Source organism: Meriones unguiculatus, chromosome 8, assembly GCF_030254825.1.
Source record: "Meriones unguiculatus strain TT.TT164.6M chromosome 8, Bangor_MerUng_6.1, whole genome shotgun sequence".
Lineage (NCBI taxonomy): Eukaryota > Metazoa > Chordata > Mammalia > Rodentia > Muridae > Meriones > Meriones unguiculatus.
In genome coordinates, this window is record NC_083356.1 from 122,900,620 (window position 1) to 122,918,541 (window position 17,922).

The 17,922-nt window shown below is 40.1% G+C and overlaps 1 protein-coding gene across 1 annotated transcript in view; it reads left to right on the forward strand.

Annotated features, from left to right (window-relative positions):
• The window catches only part of Abcb11 (ATP binding cassette subfamily B member 11), an 82,751-nt gene that overhangs the window by 46,377 nt on the left and 18,452 nt on the right, over window positions 1-17,922 (forward strand). The window contains exons 18-21 of the mRNA XM_021635600.2: window positions 4,408-4,507; window positions 8,844-9,005; window positions 15,605-15,709; window positions 15,798-15,959. Coding sequence (XP_021491275.1) covers window positions 4,408-4,507; window positions 8,844-9,005; window positions 15,605-15,709; window positions 15,798-15,959 — 529 coding nt within the window. The remainder of the gene's footprint in view (window positions 1-4,407; window positions 4,508-8,843; window positions 9,006-15,604; window positions 15,710-15,797; window positions 15,960-17,922) is intronic.

Consider the following 17,922-nt stretch of genomic DNA (forward strand, 5'->3'; position numbering starts at 1 on the left):
GGCAATATCTCAGGTCCAAGAAGGAAGCCCCATGGCAGACTCCATGTCTTGTGATATGAGTGTGTCCGGGGTGTTTAACTTGATCTTGATCTTTTCAGTCTTCTGGGAGGAGGGCCAGGCTGGAAGGCTCTCTGATTACTGAGCTTAGAGTAGAGATTTCATTTTATTGTTTGTTTTAAATTTAATTTGATGTGCATGGGTGTTTTGCCTGCATGTATTTCTGTGCACTGTGGATGTGCCTGGTGCCCACAGAGACCAGAAGTGGGAAATGGACCCCCTGGGGCTGGAGTTACAGATGGTTGTGAACCACCATGTGGGTGCTGGGAATTGAAACTGGGAGAGAAGCCAGTGCTTCTCTTTCCCACTGAGCCATCTTTCCATCCCCTAGAACAGAGACTTTAAAACTGTGTGTTAGCTCCGTGCTGTGGTGCATGTTTGTATACCTGAGAGACTGAGAAGGGAGATTACATGTTCACCTGGGCTAGCTTGGACTACAACATGAGACCCTATCTCAGGAGAAATCACAAACAATTACAAGTAAACAAAACAAACAAGCTGCCAGGCACCTACTCTTTCTCCCCCAAACTTAATTATTGTTTGAAACACTCTTATATGAAGGTCATCTTTAGCTCTGTCCTTTATCCTTATTGAGAGGCAATTGAATTACTAACACTTCTGCTCCCACAGGAATGCATTTAGACTCAAATAGTTTCTTAACTGGGTGGAATAAAGTGCCTCTTGTAGAGATGTCCCCAAATGAAATATTTATTTTTCTGTTTTTATATCTATAATTATAGATGTATTGATATCTATAGCTATTCACTTTCAAAACATATTTTGGAGTGTGTTGTTAGTGAGATTGTAAATGATCATCTTTTATGTTGGTTTAAGAATTTTCCTGGGGGTTGGAGAGATGGCTCAGAAGGTTAAGAGCACTGGCTGTTCTTCCCAAGGTCCTGAGTTCAATTCCCAGCAACCACATGGTGGTTCATAACTATCTATGATGAGATATCATGTCCTCTTCTGCCCTGCAGGCACACATGCAGTCAGAATACTGTATAAATGATAAATAAATCTTAAAAAAAAGAATTTTCCTAAAGATTTTTCTGGTGTTAAAAGCTTTGTATTAAGAATTCTGTCCAGAAATATTTGTCTGTGTTCATGAAAATATTAAGACCTTTTCTTCTTCAGTAAGAAAACTAGTAATAAGTTGTGGTTGATACATTTCTCTACTATTGGCCTTACCAAGACATTAAATGCAACACTGCCATCAAAGCAGACTCAAAGACTTGCTCATTCAAAATGGCTACTTGTTTCCTGAAAAGGAGTTAAAGTTGCTTAAAATGGAACAGTCTGATAACAACTTCGTGAGTCAAAACGATTTTATTATTGTTAATTTTCAAAGAATAATTTACTAAAAAGTATTTGTACTTATTTCAAATATATATAGATTTTTTTAATACTAATGTTCTTATCTTTAGGGATCTTAATTCTCAGATGTGATTATATTTTTCTCTCTTTATAAAAAAATCTACTGGAAAAAAAAGAAAAACATTTAAAAAGTGTTAGCTTTATTGAGCTGGAAAAGAAAGAAAGCAATAGCTTTGAATTACTCCATGGAGCAGAAGACATAGAAATTATCAGAATTGTCAGGCCAATTTTTATAGACAGGTGTCACATGCTTTATCACGGCAGCATGTTTAATCATGATCAGTATATGTAAATCAGACCTTGAAGATAGCAACTAATTTCCTGAGCACAAACAATGAGAGGGAACCTCTCTGTCATTGGTTTAAAATAATGTACGTGGTCATGTCTATAACAAAGTCAATGTTTTATTTATTCTTAAGAACAAAATTCTGTCTGCTCTAAGTAGTCTATGATGAGAAACAAATCACCATTTTCACATAAGTGTCTCTTATTGGGCTACATTTCCCACAAATTCTACATTTTAATAACTAGGACTGAAAAAAAATCTAGAAAGACAAGCTATACGCAAAAAATAGCTATTAACCTCCTGCAGAGAAAGAGTTATAACTTTGAATAAGAAGTTCTGTTAAAAATATCTCATTGTATGGTCTGACAAGATTTTTCTTCTCGAAGATGACTAACTGAAATGTTAATTTGTATCTTGTTTCTTGGGCTATAGTCTTCATAATAGCTGAGCCTTTCCTCAACAATGTATTTCAGGCTCAAAAACAACTTAATTGGAAACAAGAAAATAATTTTCTAAATAATAATGTTGGGAGAGAGAAAGAACATTTATTCTCCCAAATTAGCTGTTTTCCTTTACAGTGGAAAGTGGTGCACAACTTTTGACCAAGTGAGGATTTCTTAAAGAATGTTGTGTAAGTTCCGAAACGCCGTGTGATGGAGCCTTACCATAGTGTCTACGATAAACCAGACTGAGAGCCGGCAAGGAGGCAGGGCCCTTGCCCAGCACACTTATTGCTCATGGGCTTATACCAGAATACACTAGAGAGGTGGAAGAGCTTGAGAAACAGGAGAGAGATTTAAGAAGCACAAGATCGCTCTTCCGGGGATGGTGCTTAGAGGCACTCAGAATGGTCCAGTCTTTGACAAACCATCGAAGGCCCTCCTGGAGAGTGTCTAAAACAAAGATGTACAGTCAGCAGAGCCTACGGCGATTCTTCCTGTGCCAAGTGTGTCCATGACAGGATCAAGCGGGCTTTTAATAGAGGAGCAAAAAAATTGCTGTGAAAGTGTTTAAGGCACAAACAGAGCTGGAAAGCAAAACAAATATGCAGGTTTTTAAATTAATAATAATAATAAGAAGGAGTACAAGATGAAGGTAGTAGAAACGTGATGGGAGGGACTCACAGAGAGGGCTCCCTACTCTAGAACTGGGTGTAGAGCACTCAGTTAAATATAGACATTCTTTCCTTTCTCGTACATGGCTACCTTGGTGCCATAGACCGATGACTTTGAGTCTCACTCATAACATACACCCTATGGTACCCTGCGATCACCCTGTGATCTCCAGGGGACACAGCCTATTCTTCATAGTCTGAAGATGTCCCAGCATTAGTTACCTAACCCAAAGAAATAACTCTCTGTGCATCTTCTACATACTGTGCTGAGCGGGAATGCATTCAATACCCTAGAGGTTGGGCTGGGGACGGGGAATCAGGTTTCAGGAGTGGTTTTGTGGTTTTGATCATAATGAGGTAAGCCAAGGGTTTGAATGTCCGAGATTAAGGGAGAGAGGTGCCTTCTGGTAAATGCATAGAGCTGACCATGGGTGACTAAAAGGTCAGTCACACAGGGTGGGAAGAGATTAGCATAAAGATTGACATGTGCCTGGTTTCTTGGGAAGCCAGGATTCTGGTTTCTGGGTGGTTACAGGCACCATTTGGCATTTGTTTTAGTCTAAATTTCCCTACTTGCAAATAATGGGGGACATGAAAATCATTCTGTATAGAGTTAGGACAATTGGCACGGTCCCCTCACCTCCACCATCTCTCTCTGCTTACGCTGTACTACTTCAAAATAAGTCTTCAAAGCACAGCTTTAACTCTTCAGCATTCCTGCCCCAACAGACTTTTCCTCACAGTAGCTTAATTACAGGAATTATTCTCCTGTAGGATTTAAACTCCTTGAGAAAGATGTCTATGATTTGGCTAGTTGTTACGTTCCCAGTAACACCTAACATTGGATTTTTTATATTCTGTAGGAACCTAATAAACTACAGGCAAATGAACAACTACATTAAGCTAAAGCATATTTCAATAACATCGTTGATTCCTTGTGTGCAGTATATAATTTGGAGATAAGTTTCATCAAACCTTATTTGGAAGCTCCTTAGCGTGGTTCGCCATACACAAAACCTTCAGATAGCCTTACTAGGGAGCCTACTTTTTTCTTTCTGTTGTTTTACTAGTATCCAGGTGACATCACCCTAAAGGGGAGAAGGAAAGAAGAGGGTGAAAACAGGAGAGAGATAGAAACACAGAGAGACATAGAGACAGAGACAGGAAAAGAGCCTAGAAACTGTGTCCTAAACCAGAAGGAAACACAAGTGCTACATCATCACCTTTGCCATGGTAACAGCTGGCAGAACCATATGAGTCCTGGCTGTTTTTAACAGGGTCAATGGGAAACTTTGCTCCCTTCACTCTCTCCGTCCCAGGTTACACACTGAATCTGGATACAGCCCTGAGAGAGCTTGGGCTCAAGAGAAATCTACCCAATTTATTCTGACCCAAGGCAAACTTCTTCAAACCCAACTGGAAGCTCCTCCCTGCCCTGACTGTCATGTGACCCACTGAACATTTCTGTTGATTTGATATGTGATGTAACCTGGGACACCAGCTGAGTCCATGGCCACCTGCTTGCCATCTACAGCCTGTCCTACCTTGCTGTTTTGTTTTGTTTTGTTTTTTCCAGAGCTTCCATCCGGCAGCGCTCCAAGTCTCAGATTTCCCTTGTGGCACACGAACCTTCACTGGCCATTGCTGATCACAAATCCACTTACGAAGACAGCAAGGTCAGACACCTGTTGCTCTGGGGTGGGGGTTGGGGCACGGGAGAAATCTTCCCCAGGTGCCTTGTTTATCTTTAGGTATATATGTTTTTTCCTTGTATAGTAGTGGCTTACTGAGTCAGAACATTAGGACCTAGTGGAAACTCCGTGTTTTCTGCTCCCTCCACCCCCTGCAAAGAACACAGATTCTTTGTGTTCAAAGTAATCTTTGAATTCTTTGAATTCAAAGTAATTCAAAGTTAATTACTTTGAAGAACATATATTAAATTGAAATGAACTGTTAAGTGACAGCTATCAATTTTCAGATGAATAATTATAATTAATATAGGAATTATGTTTCTTAAACATGCATAGCAATTATTTGTTTGAATAGAGGTAACTTTTTAAAGTGTTACAGCGTACCCAAATTCTTTTTTTTTCCTCAAAATTTAAAATTTCCTCTTAGTTGATGAACATATTTGATAAGGCTAGACCTCACACAAATTGTCGCAAGTTTTCAAGTACAAAGGTACGCTCGTGAGAGTGTGGCTGTTCTGCTCTTGTGGACATTATCTGTTTTATAAGGGACCATGTGTCAAACCCCAAGTCTCTCCCAGCCTTTTGGTGCTCACTTTTGATCTCCTACATGCCCTGTGAGAACTCATTCAGGGAACTCTTAAGTTTTGAATCCATGCTCTTTTCTCTTGCTACATTTTAGGCTTCTTGGACTCCTGACCCATCCCCTCTGTGCTTTCCCAGGGCCTTGTATCAAGTAGGACATCAAGAGGGTTTTGTTTGTTTGTTTTAACTGGAATGAAAAACTGAGGTTCTGCGATTAAAATGAAGCCCAAACTCTTCTTCGTATCAAATCAGATAAGCCAAGAACTATTTTAATTACGAGTACATCCATTATGCATGATGCACTTTCAAAATGTCTTCAGTAAAATTCCAACTTGTCAATTCAGTAAGACATTATTACAAAGACTGGCTCACAAAGGAGAAATTCAGGATTAATCCATGGATGATATCCTTTAAGACCTTGCGAAAGATGGGTTATTAAGACTCTCAACACAGAATAGAGCGCTCAACGTTGAATGACTTCATTTCAATAAATACCTTAGAACATTCTTCCTCAGGATGAGTCAGAATGAGGGAACACACATTTTAAAGGATGGTTTCTTACTGCCTCTTGCCATTAAAGATGCATCTCCTCTTTTGGTGTCAGAATTAACCATTTCATTTCTGTTCAGGGCACTAGGAATAAAACAATTGAAATCGCTTAGATGTTGTCCAGTACAAATTAAAAAACAAAACAAAACAGCATTTTATATTTTCTCTAGAAAAGGAGAAGGAAAATAAAGAATAAGGAAAAAGGTGTTAAGAAATTGATATTATGTTGTTCAAGCTCCAAAAGGAAATGATCTGCTATTCCCTGTTACTTCCTGTGCGTACAGTAACTCTACCAGCTGATGGAATTTCCATTTCTTTCTTTTTTTACTAGTAGACGTTTTAATCCTAAGTAGCACTGTATGAGAAGGCCTGGCTTGCTTTTAGTAGTTCAAAAGCTGAAGTCTTGGTCTTTTTCGTTCTAATGGAGATGGCCGGTCTCATCTTCTGTGGTTTGGGAAACGGTCTGTTGTTGGTTTTTTGAGGCAGGGTTTCTCTGTGTAACCTTGGCTGCCCTGGATTCGCTTTGTAGAGCAGGCTGGCCTTGAACTCACAGAGATCCACCTGCCTCTGCCTCTGTGAGTGCTGGGATTAAAGGTGTGCACCACCGTGCCTGGACTCTGTTGCCTTTATACGGAGTCTATTTCCACAAAGCAATTACTGCCACCTTGTGGTCTCTCCGAGTATTTACAGAGCACCTGGATGGGCTGAGGCTTGACCCCTTCCAAGGGGTGGGCTAGTGAGAGAGCTAAGCTGTTTCTCCTTCGACCTGTATCTTTTAGCTCCCGTAAATAGGATGAGATGGTACATATCCTGATCGGGTTAAGTTTAGGATTAAGGACCATCTACAGAGTAGAAATTTCAGTCTCTTACCTAAAAGAGAGAGGAGGAAGTTAGGGTATGATAGGTTAGAATCGTGTCGCTTCATCACAGCTGACTTGCAGATTTAATCCAATATTAGAGATAGGAGAGGCAGGGCTCAGGAAAATGGCTATCCGTGTCAGCTCATCAGGAAAATCTTGGATTTTTTTTTTTAATCATATGTACTATTTTGTCATTAAATATTAAAGTTAGTATCCAGGCAGGAGACGCCTATTGTTAGACTAAAGAAACAGGTGTAAGAAAGTATAAAAAGAAAGATACAAAATTCCAGTAGGAAGTTTGATCTTCCCCTGGCCCACACAGCAGATCAAAGTTAAAAAAAAAAAAAAAAAAAAACTAGGAAAATCTCTCAAGTACAGAACCATATATACATATGTATGTGTGTGTGTGTATGTATACATATTTTTTTCTGGAATAACTGTAGTTACACTATACACACACAGATACATATAATTCCTTTGTTTTTCATTTAGAGAGATCAAATAAAATTTAATAAAATAATCCATTGTCTGAGGACAGGCGTAAGGTTAGAGACACTTTGCCACAAGAAAACCAGGAAAGGTTCTGTCTTGTTAGACTAGGAATGACGTGACCACCATATGGGGTAACGGTGTGGTTGGGGAACAGACAGAATTTGGAGAATGTTAGCATGACATTTATGAGTCTGTGAGTGTCCAGATCTGGATGATCAAGACCTACAAAGGTCAATTTTGCCATATTGAAAGTCACGAAATCCCGAGGGTGTGGACAGAATCCACCTGAGTCAGAGATAAATACCGAGCTCCTCAGGGCACTGGCAGTACGCACAGCTTGGTATTGTCGCACTGGTTCTCCAGCTCAATTCCCAGTTCCCACCAGGAGGTGTGAAGAGGTGATTACGCCACCTTGAAGAAAACAATGTTATAGAAGAGGACTCGGCTGTGAGGGCCTCTCTTCTCTCTAGTGGGCAAATGGGTTGAATGCTTGGCATAAAGAAAATATCTCTGTCTTCTAAGGTTTTTTTGATAGACAAATATCCTCAACAAACAAACACCCCAACAATCTGAACAAAGGTCGTTATTGTCTATTGTGCAGAAATAGGATAGCTCCAACTCCTTCATTTTAATGAAATAGCGGAGGCCCAGGGAGCTGACATGCTTGGCCCATACATTCTGCAGGCAGCCAGACAGGGCTCGCCCAAGAACTCTATTCTTCCTCTGCCTGCTACTCTGGTCCCTTCCTGAGCACGCTTCTCTGAGGCATTGGCAGCCTGAGTTAGTGGGCTGAAAGGAACGACTGAGCAGGAGGATTTGCTGCGTGAGTGAGCAGCAGCCGTGAAGTGCAAGTGTTGAAGGCAGCCAAGAGAGAACTCAGAAGGCACATGATGACAAAATTCATGGCCATCTCCAGCGGCAACTTTCCTGAAAGGGCTATCACTCCAGCCTTTCATTGAAGTTGAACTAGTAATGTGATCCTTGACTTTGTAAGAGAAGGGAAAGTTTTTGAAGTCTTGTGCTATTTTCTGTTCCTGATATTTAGCTATCTGAAAGATAAATTAACACATCCATTAATCATTTTGTAGTCAATTTTGTATACATATTTTTAGTATGTTTTAATAGAAAAAAATCAATACAAATCTGTATAAGACACCTAGAATTTTTTTCTCAGAGTGAGTATTAAGTCTAACAAATCATTGAATGAACAGGCAAAAAGATGAAAAATAAAGCAACAAGATTTTATATGTAATACTTACCCTCCAGGGGATGAAAACGTTACAAGCTGTGATATTTTAATACCAACTAAAAAGATCAAAATGTGGAAATCCTGATTAATTTTCGTTCTCTGTGGGGGGGGGGGGACGTGCAATTTAGAAACCAGATCTAGTGTTGCTGGCTGGTGAGCACTCATTAAGGAAAACCTTATTAACACAAGTGTGTGATTACTGTGAATTAAATATGTCTCACCTAAGTTACACCAGCCTGTCCCAGAGCTCCGGCCAATTTCTAGCTTAGAGAACCTTTGCTTGATATATATATATAAAGTATACCTCAAAACTTCCACAAGTTTTTAATGTATAAATACACTTAGTGAAGTTGTTTTTAAAACGAGGAATTATTTTCAAGGAGAAGACACAATTCTCATGGCTGGAGAGTTAGTTCATGTACTGTGAGGCACACGATCAACCCCGTTAGTGAGCAGCCCCGCCCTAGCCAACCGAGTCTCCACATCTCCCCACCTCACCATGACCAGCCCATCTGTGATCCTTGACCCTGCGCACAACAAAGGATAGGCCTGTGTGTGAGTAACTGATGTCACCCTCTCTTTCCCTAAGGACAAGGACCTGCTTGTGGAAGAGGTTGAACCTGCCCCGGTTAGAAGGATTCTGAAATTTAACCTCCCAGAATGGCACTACATGCTGGTAGGAGCTCTGAGTGCAGCTGTCAACGGGGCTATCACACCCATCTACAGCTTTTTATTCAGTCAGATCCTCGGGGTAAGCAAAAAAAAAAAAAAAAAAAAAATGGACGAACTTTATTCTGCTCATGCCTTCTGGTGGTTTTGTTTTTAAACCACTAGCTAGTGCTGTATCTGACCTAATACCTTTTTGCTTTAACACACTCAGCTTTTTTTTTTTTTTGCTAGCTCTTTTGCCAAGCCCCATCACCCCATCTCCAGCCCTAAAGAATAAAAATATCCATAGACTCTACACCACACAGAAAATGAGAAGGTGAGGTTGAACACTCTTCATTTGGGCTGGCAAGAGCTCACAGTCATTACACTATGAAAACAAACAAACAAAAACACAGCTACAGATGGACGTTGCAAAAGGGCCAATTTCCTGTATCGAAAGCTTGTTTGTTGAGTAATAATACAAAAGGATTTCAGGGTGATTTCTAATGCCGGATCACTGGGGTACAGAGCTTGATTTAAAGAGGTGACAGTGTATCCTGTACTCTGCTCTACTACTGACTGCGTTAAAATAGGGATGTGGGAAGAACTGGGAGGGTGGGGACAAAGCCGTGAAAATGCAGCTAGATGAAAGAATAAACTTATTTTACTTTTTTCACTTCCTCGGAGTTTTGCTATTCCTCCCCTCCCCCCCCACACACATGGAATGAGTTCAACAAAAAAGGCAAACCACACCCATAAGGACATTGCCAGCATATCACATTGTCAGAGCAATACTTTGAAAAACTCTCCTTTTTGTTCCTTTCTCTATATCTCTCTCTGATAGAAACTACGACCACAAAACAATAAAGTGCCCCCATGGCTGTGACTTGGATAGAAAGACCCAAAAAATCAGAGCTAGTAGAATCACCTGGGTAAAAATGTCTCAGGCCATTTTGAATCCTGTTACTTTATGTTCCTTTCAGGAAGTCAGGCAATTGGAAACATAGCTTTCAGTTAACTGAGTTTATTACATGGTGCCACAACCTTTCGTGTTGAAAAACTTTTAAAATAGCGAATGTGAACTTCTTCATTTCCTAGTAGGTACAGTTTACAAACATAAACACATGTTCTTTTATTTATCTAAGGAGCATGCAATATTGATGGCCCTGAGACTTTCTGTTAGGGACTCGATACCACAGCATCACAGTTAGGGTACTTTCCCTATGAAGTTCCCAGGAAGTGAGAAAAGTGATCGTTAAACAGAAAGAAAAATAAAAAACACTGACCATTCAACAAATATTTATCAACGGCTTGTTCACTGGCCACTGTGCTGGTGTTGGTCTGGGATAGAGGACGAGATCAGGCCTCACCTGATCTTGGATGTCATGGATACCGACAGTGAGATGTTGGCTTATTTAACAGAAACCCAGAATTTTGCCTTCTTTCCTGATTTTCTCTTTCTAAAAGTATTTATTCTTTGACAGTCTCACTCACACAACATTCAGCGTGGTCATGTCCTCTCCATTACCCTCCTTCAGCCTCCTCCCATGCCCTTTGGACTCCTTTACAACAAGACCCGGTTTTCTTTCATGTTTTGTTAAATGCCCCCACTGAATTTAATTAGGGTTGCTGTGTGAGGAGGATTGGGGGGGGCTGTTTACTGGAAACTGTAACACTAAGAAAAACGACTCTCCTTTCCCCCACAGCCATTAGGTGCCAACAGTTCAGCAATGAGAAGTGAGATTCATGACTGGTTTAGGTCAACACAGCTGCTGTGAGCCTGTGATTGCAACGGCCATGTTCCTTCCGCACACAGCGTGTCACAGCGCTTCCCTCGATCCTCCAGCTCTTGCGTTCTCTCTATCCCCCCACCACCACATGACGTGCTCTGAGCTTTCTGTGTGTAGAGGTAGGGAGAGGTGACGTAGGTGAATAAAATTCCCTTGTGGACGTGAAGCATTTTTTTCATTATCCGGGCATCAGTTCGTGGACATCTAGGCCGGTTTCATTTCCTAGCTGTCGAAAATAAAGCTGCAGTGAGCATGACTATACAAGCGTCTCTGCAGCAGGAAGTGGAGTCCTTTGAGCACATGCTGACGGTGGTATGTTTACGCCTGCTTATCTGCTTATACCTTAACAAAAGTGGAACCAAGAAGATTCCGTTTTCCTCGACTAGGTTAGCTACTCTAGAAAGTTTCTTGTGTTCCAAGAGGCCTTTTCCCTAAAACTAGCTCTGCCACTTACTGGCCAAGTCCTTTGCATCCTGGAATCATATAGTCCCACTTCTCCGGGACTCAGTTTTATCAACTATAAAAATTGATGAAAGATGACCTTGACAAAGATGACCTTGAAGGCCTGCTCTAGCCGTAGTGACTGTGAATTAACCAAATCAGGAGAAGTGTTGATTCGGCAAGAAGCCCTCCTTGAGCTGCCCCTCTGTCAGCGATAAAGACGTCATTCTCTCAACTCTGTCGCTTCCATTTATCACTGGAAGCTCTGGGATGGAGTGAGATGGGGCCATCAAACTTTTGATTAAAGGTTCTATAACTAGAAAAGCAGGATGTAGTTGCTGGAACCCAATGCTGGCTTCTTGTTAATGCTCTCAGAGGGTTATACTCACTAAGAGAATGAGGCTGAACAAATCACAGTCTCTCCTCTGGTTAAGGAAGATTATTCCTATCTGTCTTAGCATAATTCTCACACACTCTCCATTACACTCAGGATGTGTTCATCTAACAGGGTGTCATGAATCTGTTTTTAATTGCCCTGGTTTGGTTTTGGGTTTTTTTGGGGGGGGGGGTTGTTGTTCTTTTTTTTGTGGATTTGTTGTTGTTTTGGTTTTAGAGACAGGGTTTTTCTGTGTAGCCTTGGCTGTCCTGCACTCACTTTGTAGAGCTGGCTGGCCTTGAACTCACAGAGATCCTCTTGCCTTTGCCTCCCCGAGTGCTAGGATTATAGTGCGCCACTTCGCTTGTCTTTATCCTGATATGCTTACAGGATATTGCATTAATGTGTGGCATAATAGATCACACAGAGACTTGCACCCATTAAATGATTGTGCACAAATAGAAGCTTGGTTACTAATCTACCTAAGCGTCCACACACAGCAATAATATAACATATTTGTTTCACTTTCCCTGGGTCTGTTCAGAATGGAAGATGTGCCAAGCGTTCAGGCTGGTGTCAGTCAGGTGTGGCATGTTGGAAAAGCACAGACCCAACAACCAGTCGGCCCTGGAATGGTCTTAAGTCTCTGTGTTATCTGTGTATATTTCATTAATATAAAACATAAGCCCTACCTCCTTCCTGGGTTGCTGTGAGAATCCTAATTTTAAGGAAATCTTAATTTAAGATCTAAGATTAAGGTTTAATATTGGTTAAACCACACGTTTGATACCTGACACGCAGCAAGAATTTAATGACTGCTTTTCTCCTTAAACAAATTTTACCATGGCAAAAATAGAAATATGTGTTTCTGAATCACAGCCCATCTATAAGCAAAAGGTTGTAGGGATGGGTAGCCCTTTGGGCTGTAATTCAGAACTAAGAATGTAGAAAGAACTCATGGAACAGGATTTTGTGGCAAAAAGACTATGGGTCAATTAAAGTTCATCTTGAACTACACAGTCATGTGGATTTTAATATTAGCCAGCTACTCTGTCTGGACTACGTAGATAATGCCATAAGCCAAAGGGCACACCCAAAGGGCACACCACTGTACCTGAAGCTGGAAACTGGGAACTTCCTTATTCATGAAGGAAGCCTAGATGAGTGGAAACAGGCAAATGTCTTAATGTTCGTGTCCTTCGTTCCTGTACGAATTAAGCAGATTCATCTGCAATCCATACGTACAGTGTGTGGGTGGCCTTTGTGGGGACTGCTCACGGTTGCAAAACAGCTTGATGTTTCAAGAATGTTTGGGTTTTTTTTTTTATTTGTTTGTTTGTCTGTTTAATATCTTGAATTGTAAATTCCTGTGAGCTGGTTAGTTGCACAAGTCTGGCAAGAATTATTGCGGTGTTTTAGAGCCCATTTTCTAGAAAGTGTAAAGGCTATAGAAACTGTTCTAGAAATAGTAAAATCTCATTACGGTAGAAACTCTCTTTTTCTCTCTCCCTCTTTTTCTGTTTTTCAGTTTTTGTTCAATTGTGGACAGATTTTTTTTTCAGTTTTATTTTTTAATCTATTCTCATTTTATTATAATATAGTTCAAAAAAAATGCCATTACAGTTGCTCTAAGCTGCTCTGTAAGACCAGAAAAACAAAAAAGCAACAACAAAAAATTTTTTGAGCACACAAAAATCAGGCAGAAATAATTACCTGATCTGAACCATGACTGCCAAAGCATTATAAAATAAAATAAAATGTGTGACGATACAAAATAAAATGAAAATTTGTTAAACTTATAAAGACAGGGAGATGGTTTTGTTCCCTTTATTCAATACATGTATTTTTGACATCTAGTATTAAATTCATGAAAACAATGTATGTCCTGAAACCTGTACTTTCTGTTTCTGTGTATCGCTTGAATCAGAGACCAGACATCCAAAAACAAACAAACAAACAAACAAAAAACCAGAAAAGAAACATTATGTTGTTTCACAGAAAATGTTTACTAATGCAATATAGTACATGTTTTTGAGGAGATGTATTCGGCACACAGTTGGTATTCAGCAGATACCAACAGCATAGAGACCAGGGGATCCTCATTTGGGACCACTGGCAAAATGGCTAATTCCAGGTCAGAGAGAGAGCCCGGAGAGAGAAAGGAAGAGGGACACACACACACACGAGTCAGACCAGTCAGACAGGTAGACACACAGACAGAGACAGAGATAAAGAGAGAATAAATAAGAACCTACTATAAATCTCATTTCTTCAATCCGTACTTTTCCTGAGTTCTCCTAGTTATTTTATTTAGTCTGAATTGTAAAAGTTTTGTTGTGACTAAGATCCCGTTCCCTGAAGAGCTCTGCCATCAGAAGACACTCTCTTTATTGTGTTTCTTTATTGCAACCGGTTGGGTTCTTTCTCAGCTAGGCACGTAGGCAACTGTCAGTGAATTCATCACATATTTAAGAGTATCATTTACTAGTGAAAATGGACCTTAAAGACTTTAGCCACAATTTTCATGGCTTTTGAGGTGAGAAGAGTTCCTGTTTCCTGTAGCGCAGCTGTTGGGGTTCAAGTATAGCACGGCCCACCCCCACCACTGGCCACTCTGACACCAGCTTCAGAATGATGAAAGTTTATTGAATGCTGAACAAAGACTGACTGGTTAGGGATACAGAGTGGACTCCAGAGCCAAACTGTGATGACACCAGTCTGTTTCTAGGGCAGGCTTTTTATGAGAAAACCAGAACCAAGTAACAACCATGTAACCAGGTATAGGAAGCAAGTGGTAGCCCCCGTGACATCATTTTGACTAGCTAAGCAAAGCATTTTAAGCTTATTGGTTAGCATACGGGGTAGGGGGCTTGGAGACTTTCCAGTTCCCCATTGTCCCAGGAGGAATGGACACAGCAGGGTATTGTGGTTTTGTTTATGTAGAGTATATAATCATTAGTTCAAGCAGAACATTCAGTAAACATTGGATTGTAAATAAAAGGCTATTCAGGTTCTCTGGCAGGGGGAACTTGAATTTAATTTCACCTTATGACCAAAAGAAAGACTTAAAAACAAAATGGCTGTGGTCATGCTAGACAGTAAGGCCTAGGCATGTCTAGACATGTCTCAGTGTTGGTATACCTCCACACCACAGCACCTACAGGCTCAGGTGCAGTTTCCTTTTCCCAGGCTGAGGAGAGTCAGTTGGGCAATAGCTGGTTGCTTAAAAAATGAATATATACATATCGCATTTTATGCTTATAAGCTAGTTTTTTATGTATACAATTATACATGTAGTATACTATACATACATGTAGTAAAATATAGGTTAGCTGAGCCTTAAAAATCATTGTTATTGTGTCCATTATTTGAGCAAAGTAAGAGTTGAAATAAAGACCATGTTTTTCTGCAGATAGACATTCTTAAATTCTCAATAATGTCTTTCTGTCTCCCCTTCCTTCTTTTCCTCCCTCTCTCCCTTCTTTTGTCTTTTTCTCCCTTATTTCTTAAAGGATAACTGGATTGTGGGTTGTTTTTTTTTTTACCATCTTTTTTTTTTCATTTATGTCATAAAAAAAAAAAGCTAACACCACAGTTTAAATTAACCCCATGTGGGTGTATTTGTTTGTGGGTGGGTGTAGGTGGGCAGGTGCATGTCTGTAATTGTTGCCATTGGTTTTCCAGGAACCCTGCCACATAGAAGATTAGAAAATTCATCTTAACGTCCATCACTACCTTTGGTTTTAAAAACTAGTGTGTTTAAAGTGAAGCCATTGGGGGGAAATAAACATTTTCTATAGGCAATGTTAGTTTTACAGCAAAATTAAGAGGAAGTTCCAGAGATTTCCCATCTACCCCTTGCCTTCCTCTATCACCAGCATCCTCGGCTGATTTAGTACATTCAGAATAGCTGATGCTCTGTACTGTCATGTCATGATCTCTATATTGATCTTTTTATTGGTATTGAGGTTCACTTTTACTGGACATCCTATGGGCCTGAACAAATGTGAAAGTTTAATTGAACATATTAAAATGTATTTATTTTGTTATTGTTTATAATAACAAACTTTATCCCCTGCTTATATTCTTCCAAAGACTTTTTCACTGCCTGATAAAGAAGAACAAAAGTCAGAGATTTACAACATGTGCTTATTTTTTGTCATCCTGGGCTGTGTATCCATTGTCACACAGTTTCTGCAGGTAATTTTACCTTTTGTTAAGTGATTTGCCTATTTCCCCCTATTTTCATGTGAAAAACCTCACCAAAGGCTCCTTTCTTATGTTTTAGAGTTACACTTTTGCCAAATCTGGGGAGCTCCTGACAAAGAGGCTGCGGAAATTTGGTTTCCAGGCAATGTTAGGACAAGACATTGGCTGGTTTGATGATCTGAGAAATAGCCCTGGAGTGCTGACAACCAGGCTTGCTACAGATGCCTCCCAAGTTCAAGGGGTAAGCCTTGGCAGTATCTCCATCCATTTGGGATGCTAGAACAAAATATCTTAGACGAAGAAATTTACGAGTAACAGACACATTTTCCTCATTGTTCTGTAGGTTGGGGTAGGTTACATCTGGGAAGGGTATGTTTTCTCTGACTCAAAGATGGTACCTTCTTGCTCCATCTTCCTGTGGCAGAAGGTTAGAGGGGCTGCTGTCACCTTCTCTTATTCTGGTTTTATTAACCCTATTTGGGAAGATGGAGTTTTACAATCTAATCATTCCCAAAGGTTCCAACAATAGTACCTCACAGTGGGAATTAGATTCCAGTGCGAATGCTAGAGAAACACATTTAGCCATAGTATGTAGGGGTGGGGAGCAAGGGCACATCACGTAGATGATCTTACCATAGAACCGTCTAATTGCTCATGTTTCCTCTGGAATGAGAATTGGTGAGGTTGGGATAAACCAGTGTCCCTGAGGCTGTGCTGAGAATCGGTGCTAAGACACACATCAGTCTTCTAGGGTTGGGGATTCATCTTCTGAATCTAGCAACTGAGATGTTTCCTCAGACTTTTCTAAGACCCGGAACCTTCGATTTCATCAGACTCAAGTGCAGCCCCTAGAATTAGAAGGAAAAGATTTTTGTGCGGAAGCACCTTCAGTTGAGTATCCAGAGTGATGTATTTTTGAAAGATTCCCCCTTGGGACATAGGGAAAGGAAGGGTTGGTTGCTGTCTTGACTCTCTCTCAAAGACATCCACGAGCTCTGTTTCTGACTCAGGGAGACAAAGCTGTGGTTTCTATATCCCACAACCCGCAGCCTTGAGCAATAGACTTAACACACCTGTGTTTGATCAATCTGGACCTTTATAAAGCCAGGGATTGGGATTAAAATGGTGAGAGCTAAATCTGCCTCCCAAATCTCTACCTGCTTTTGAGATGAAAAGAAAATGAGCATGATTTGTGAAGCTTGGGAGAAAAACCTCCCTGTATTAAAAGAGTGTTGTACTGAATGTAATGTGCCTCAACTCCTGGCCAGTTCAACCAAAATACTGAAAACATTATGTGTTTCCGTGAACCTGAAACTACTGTTTCTGCTTTTTTATTCCCCTAAACATTTTTGATGGGGGCATGTTTTCATCATTATATGTTCTTCTACAAAAAGAGTTTTTTAAACAACGTAATACATAGTTTTAATGCACTATCACTTTTATTGTTGTTTTGAACACTAATTATACAAATCAATGGGATCTTCACACACATATCATACATTGATCATGTCCCTCCACGTTTCATCTACCATAACCCACAACCCTCAGCAGTTTTCCCATTCCGTTGCAAATCAAGTGTGTGCATGTGTGTATACACAGAGGCTCTCCTTCCTTAGCCTCCACATATGAGAAAGAACACGAAAGCACGTCCAGTGTCTAGCTTATTTCACTTAGCGGGATGCTCTAGCCCCATCTGTTTTGCTGCAGATGACAAGATTTTATTCTTCTTTATGTGTAAATGATATTTTGTTTTATGGATATAGCATATTTTCTTTGTGTGTTCATCTACTGTTGAATACCTAATCTAAGCCCATATTTTAACTATTGTTATTAGCTCTCAATAAACATAGACATGCAGATTTAGATATACACTCAAAGAGTGGGCTGACTGGATCCTCTGAGAATGCCATTTTTAGATTTTTGAGGAACTTCTAGTTGTTTTCCATAATAGCCTTCCATAATAGTCATTTTATGTAAGAGATCCTTCTTCTTCTTCTTCTTCTTCTTCTTCTTCTTCTTCTTCTTCTTCTTCTTCTTCTTCTTCTTCTTCTTCTTCTTCATCTTCTTCTTCTTCTTCTTCTTCTTCTTCTTCTTCTTTTGGTTCTTCTTCTGCTTCTGCTTTTCTTCTCTTCTTCTGTTTTTTGTCCTTATTAATTTATTTATCTATTCATTTTAAATCCAGATCGCAACCCCCTTTCTCCTCT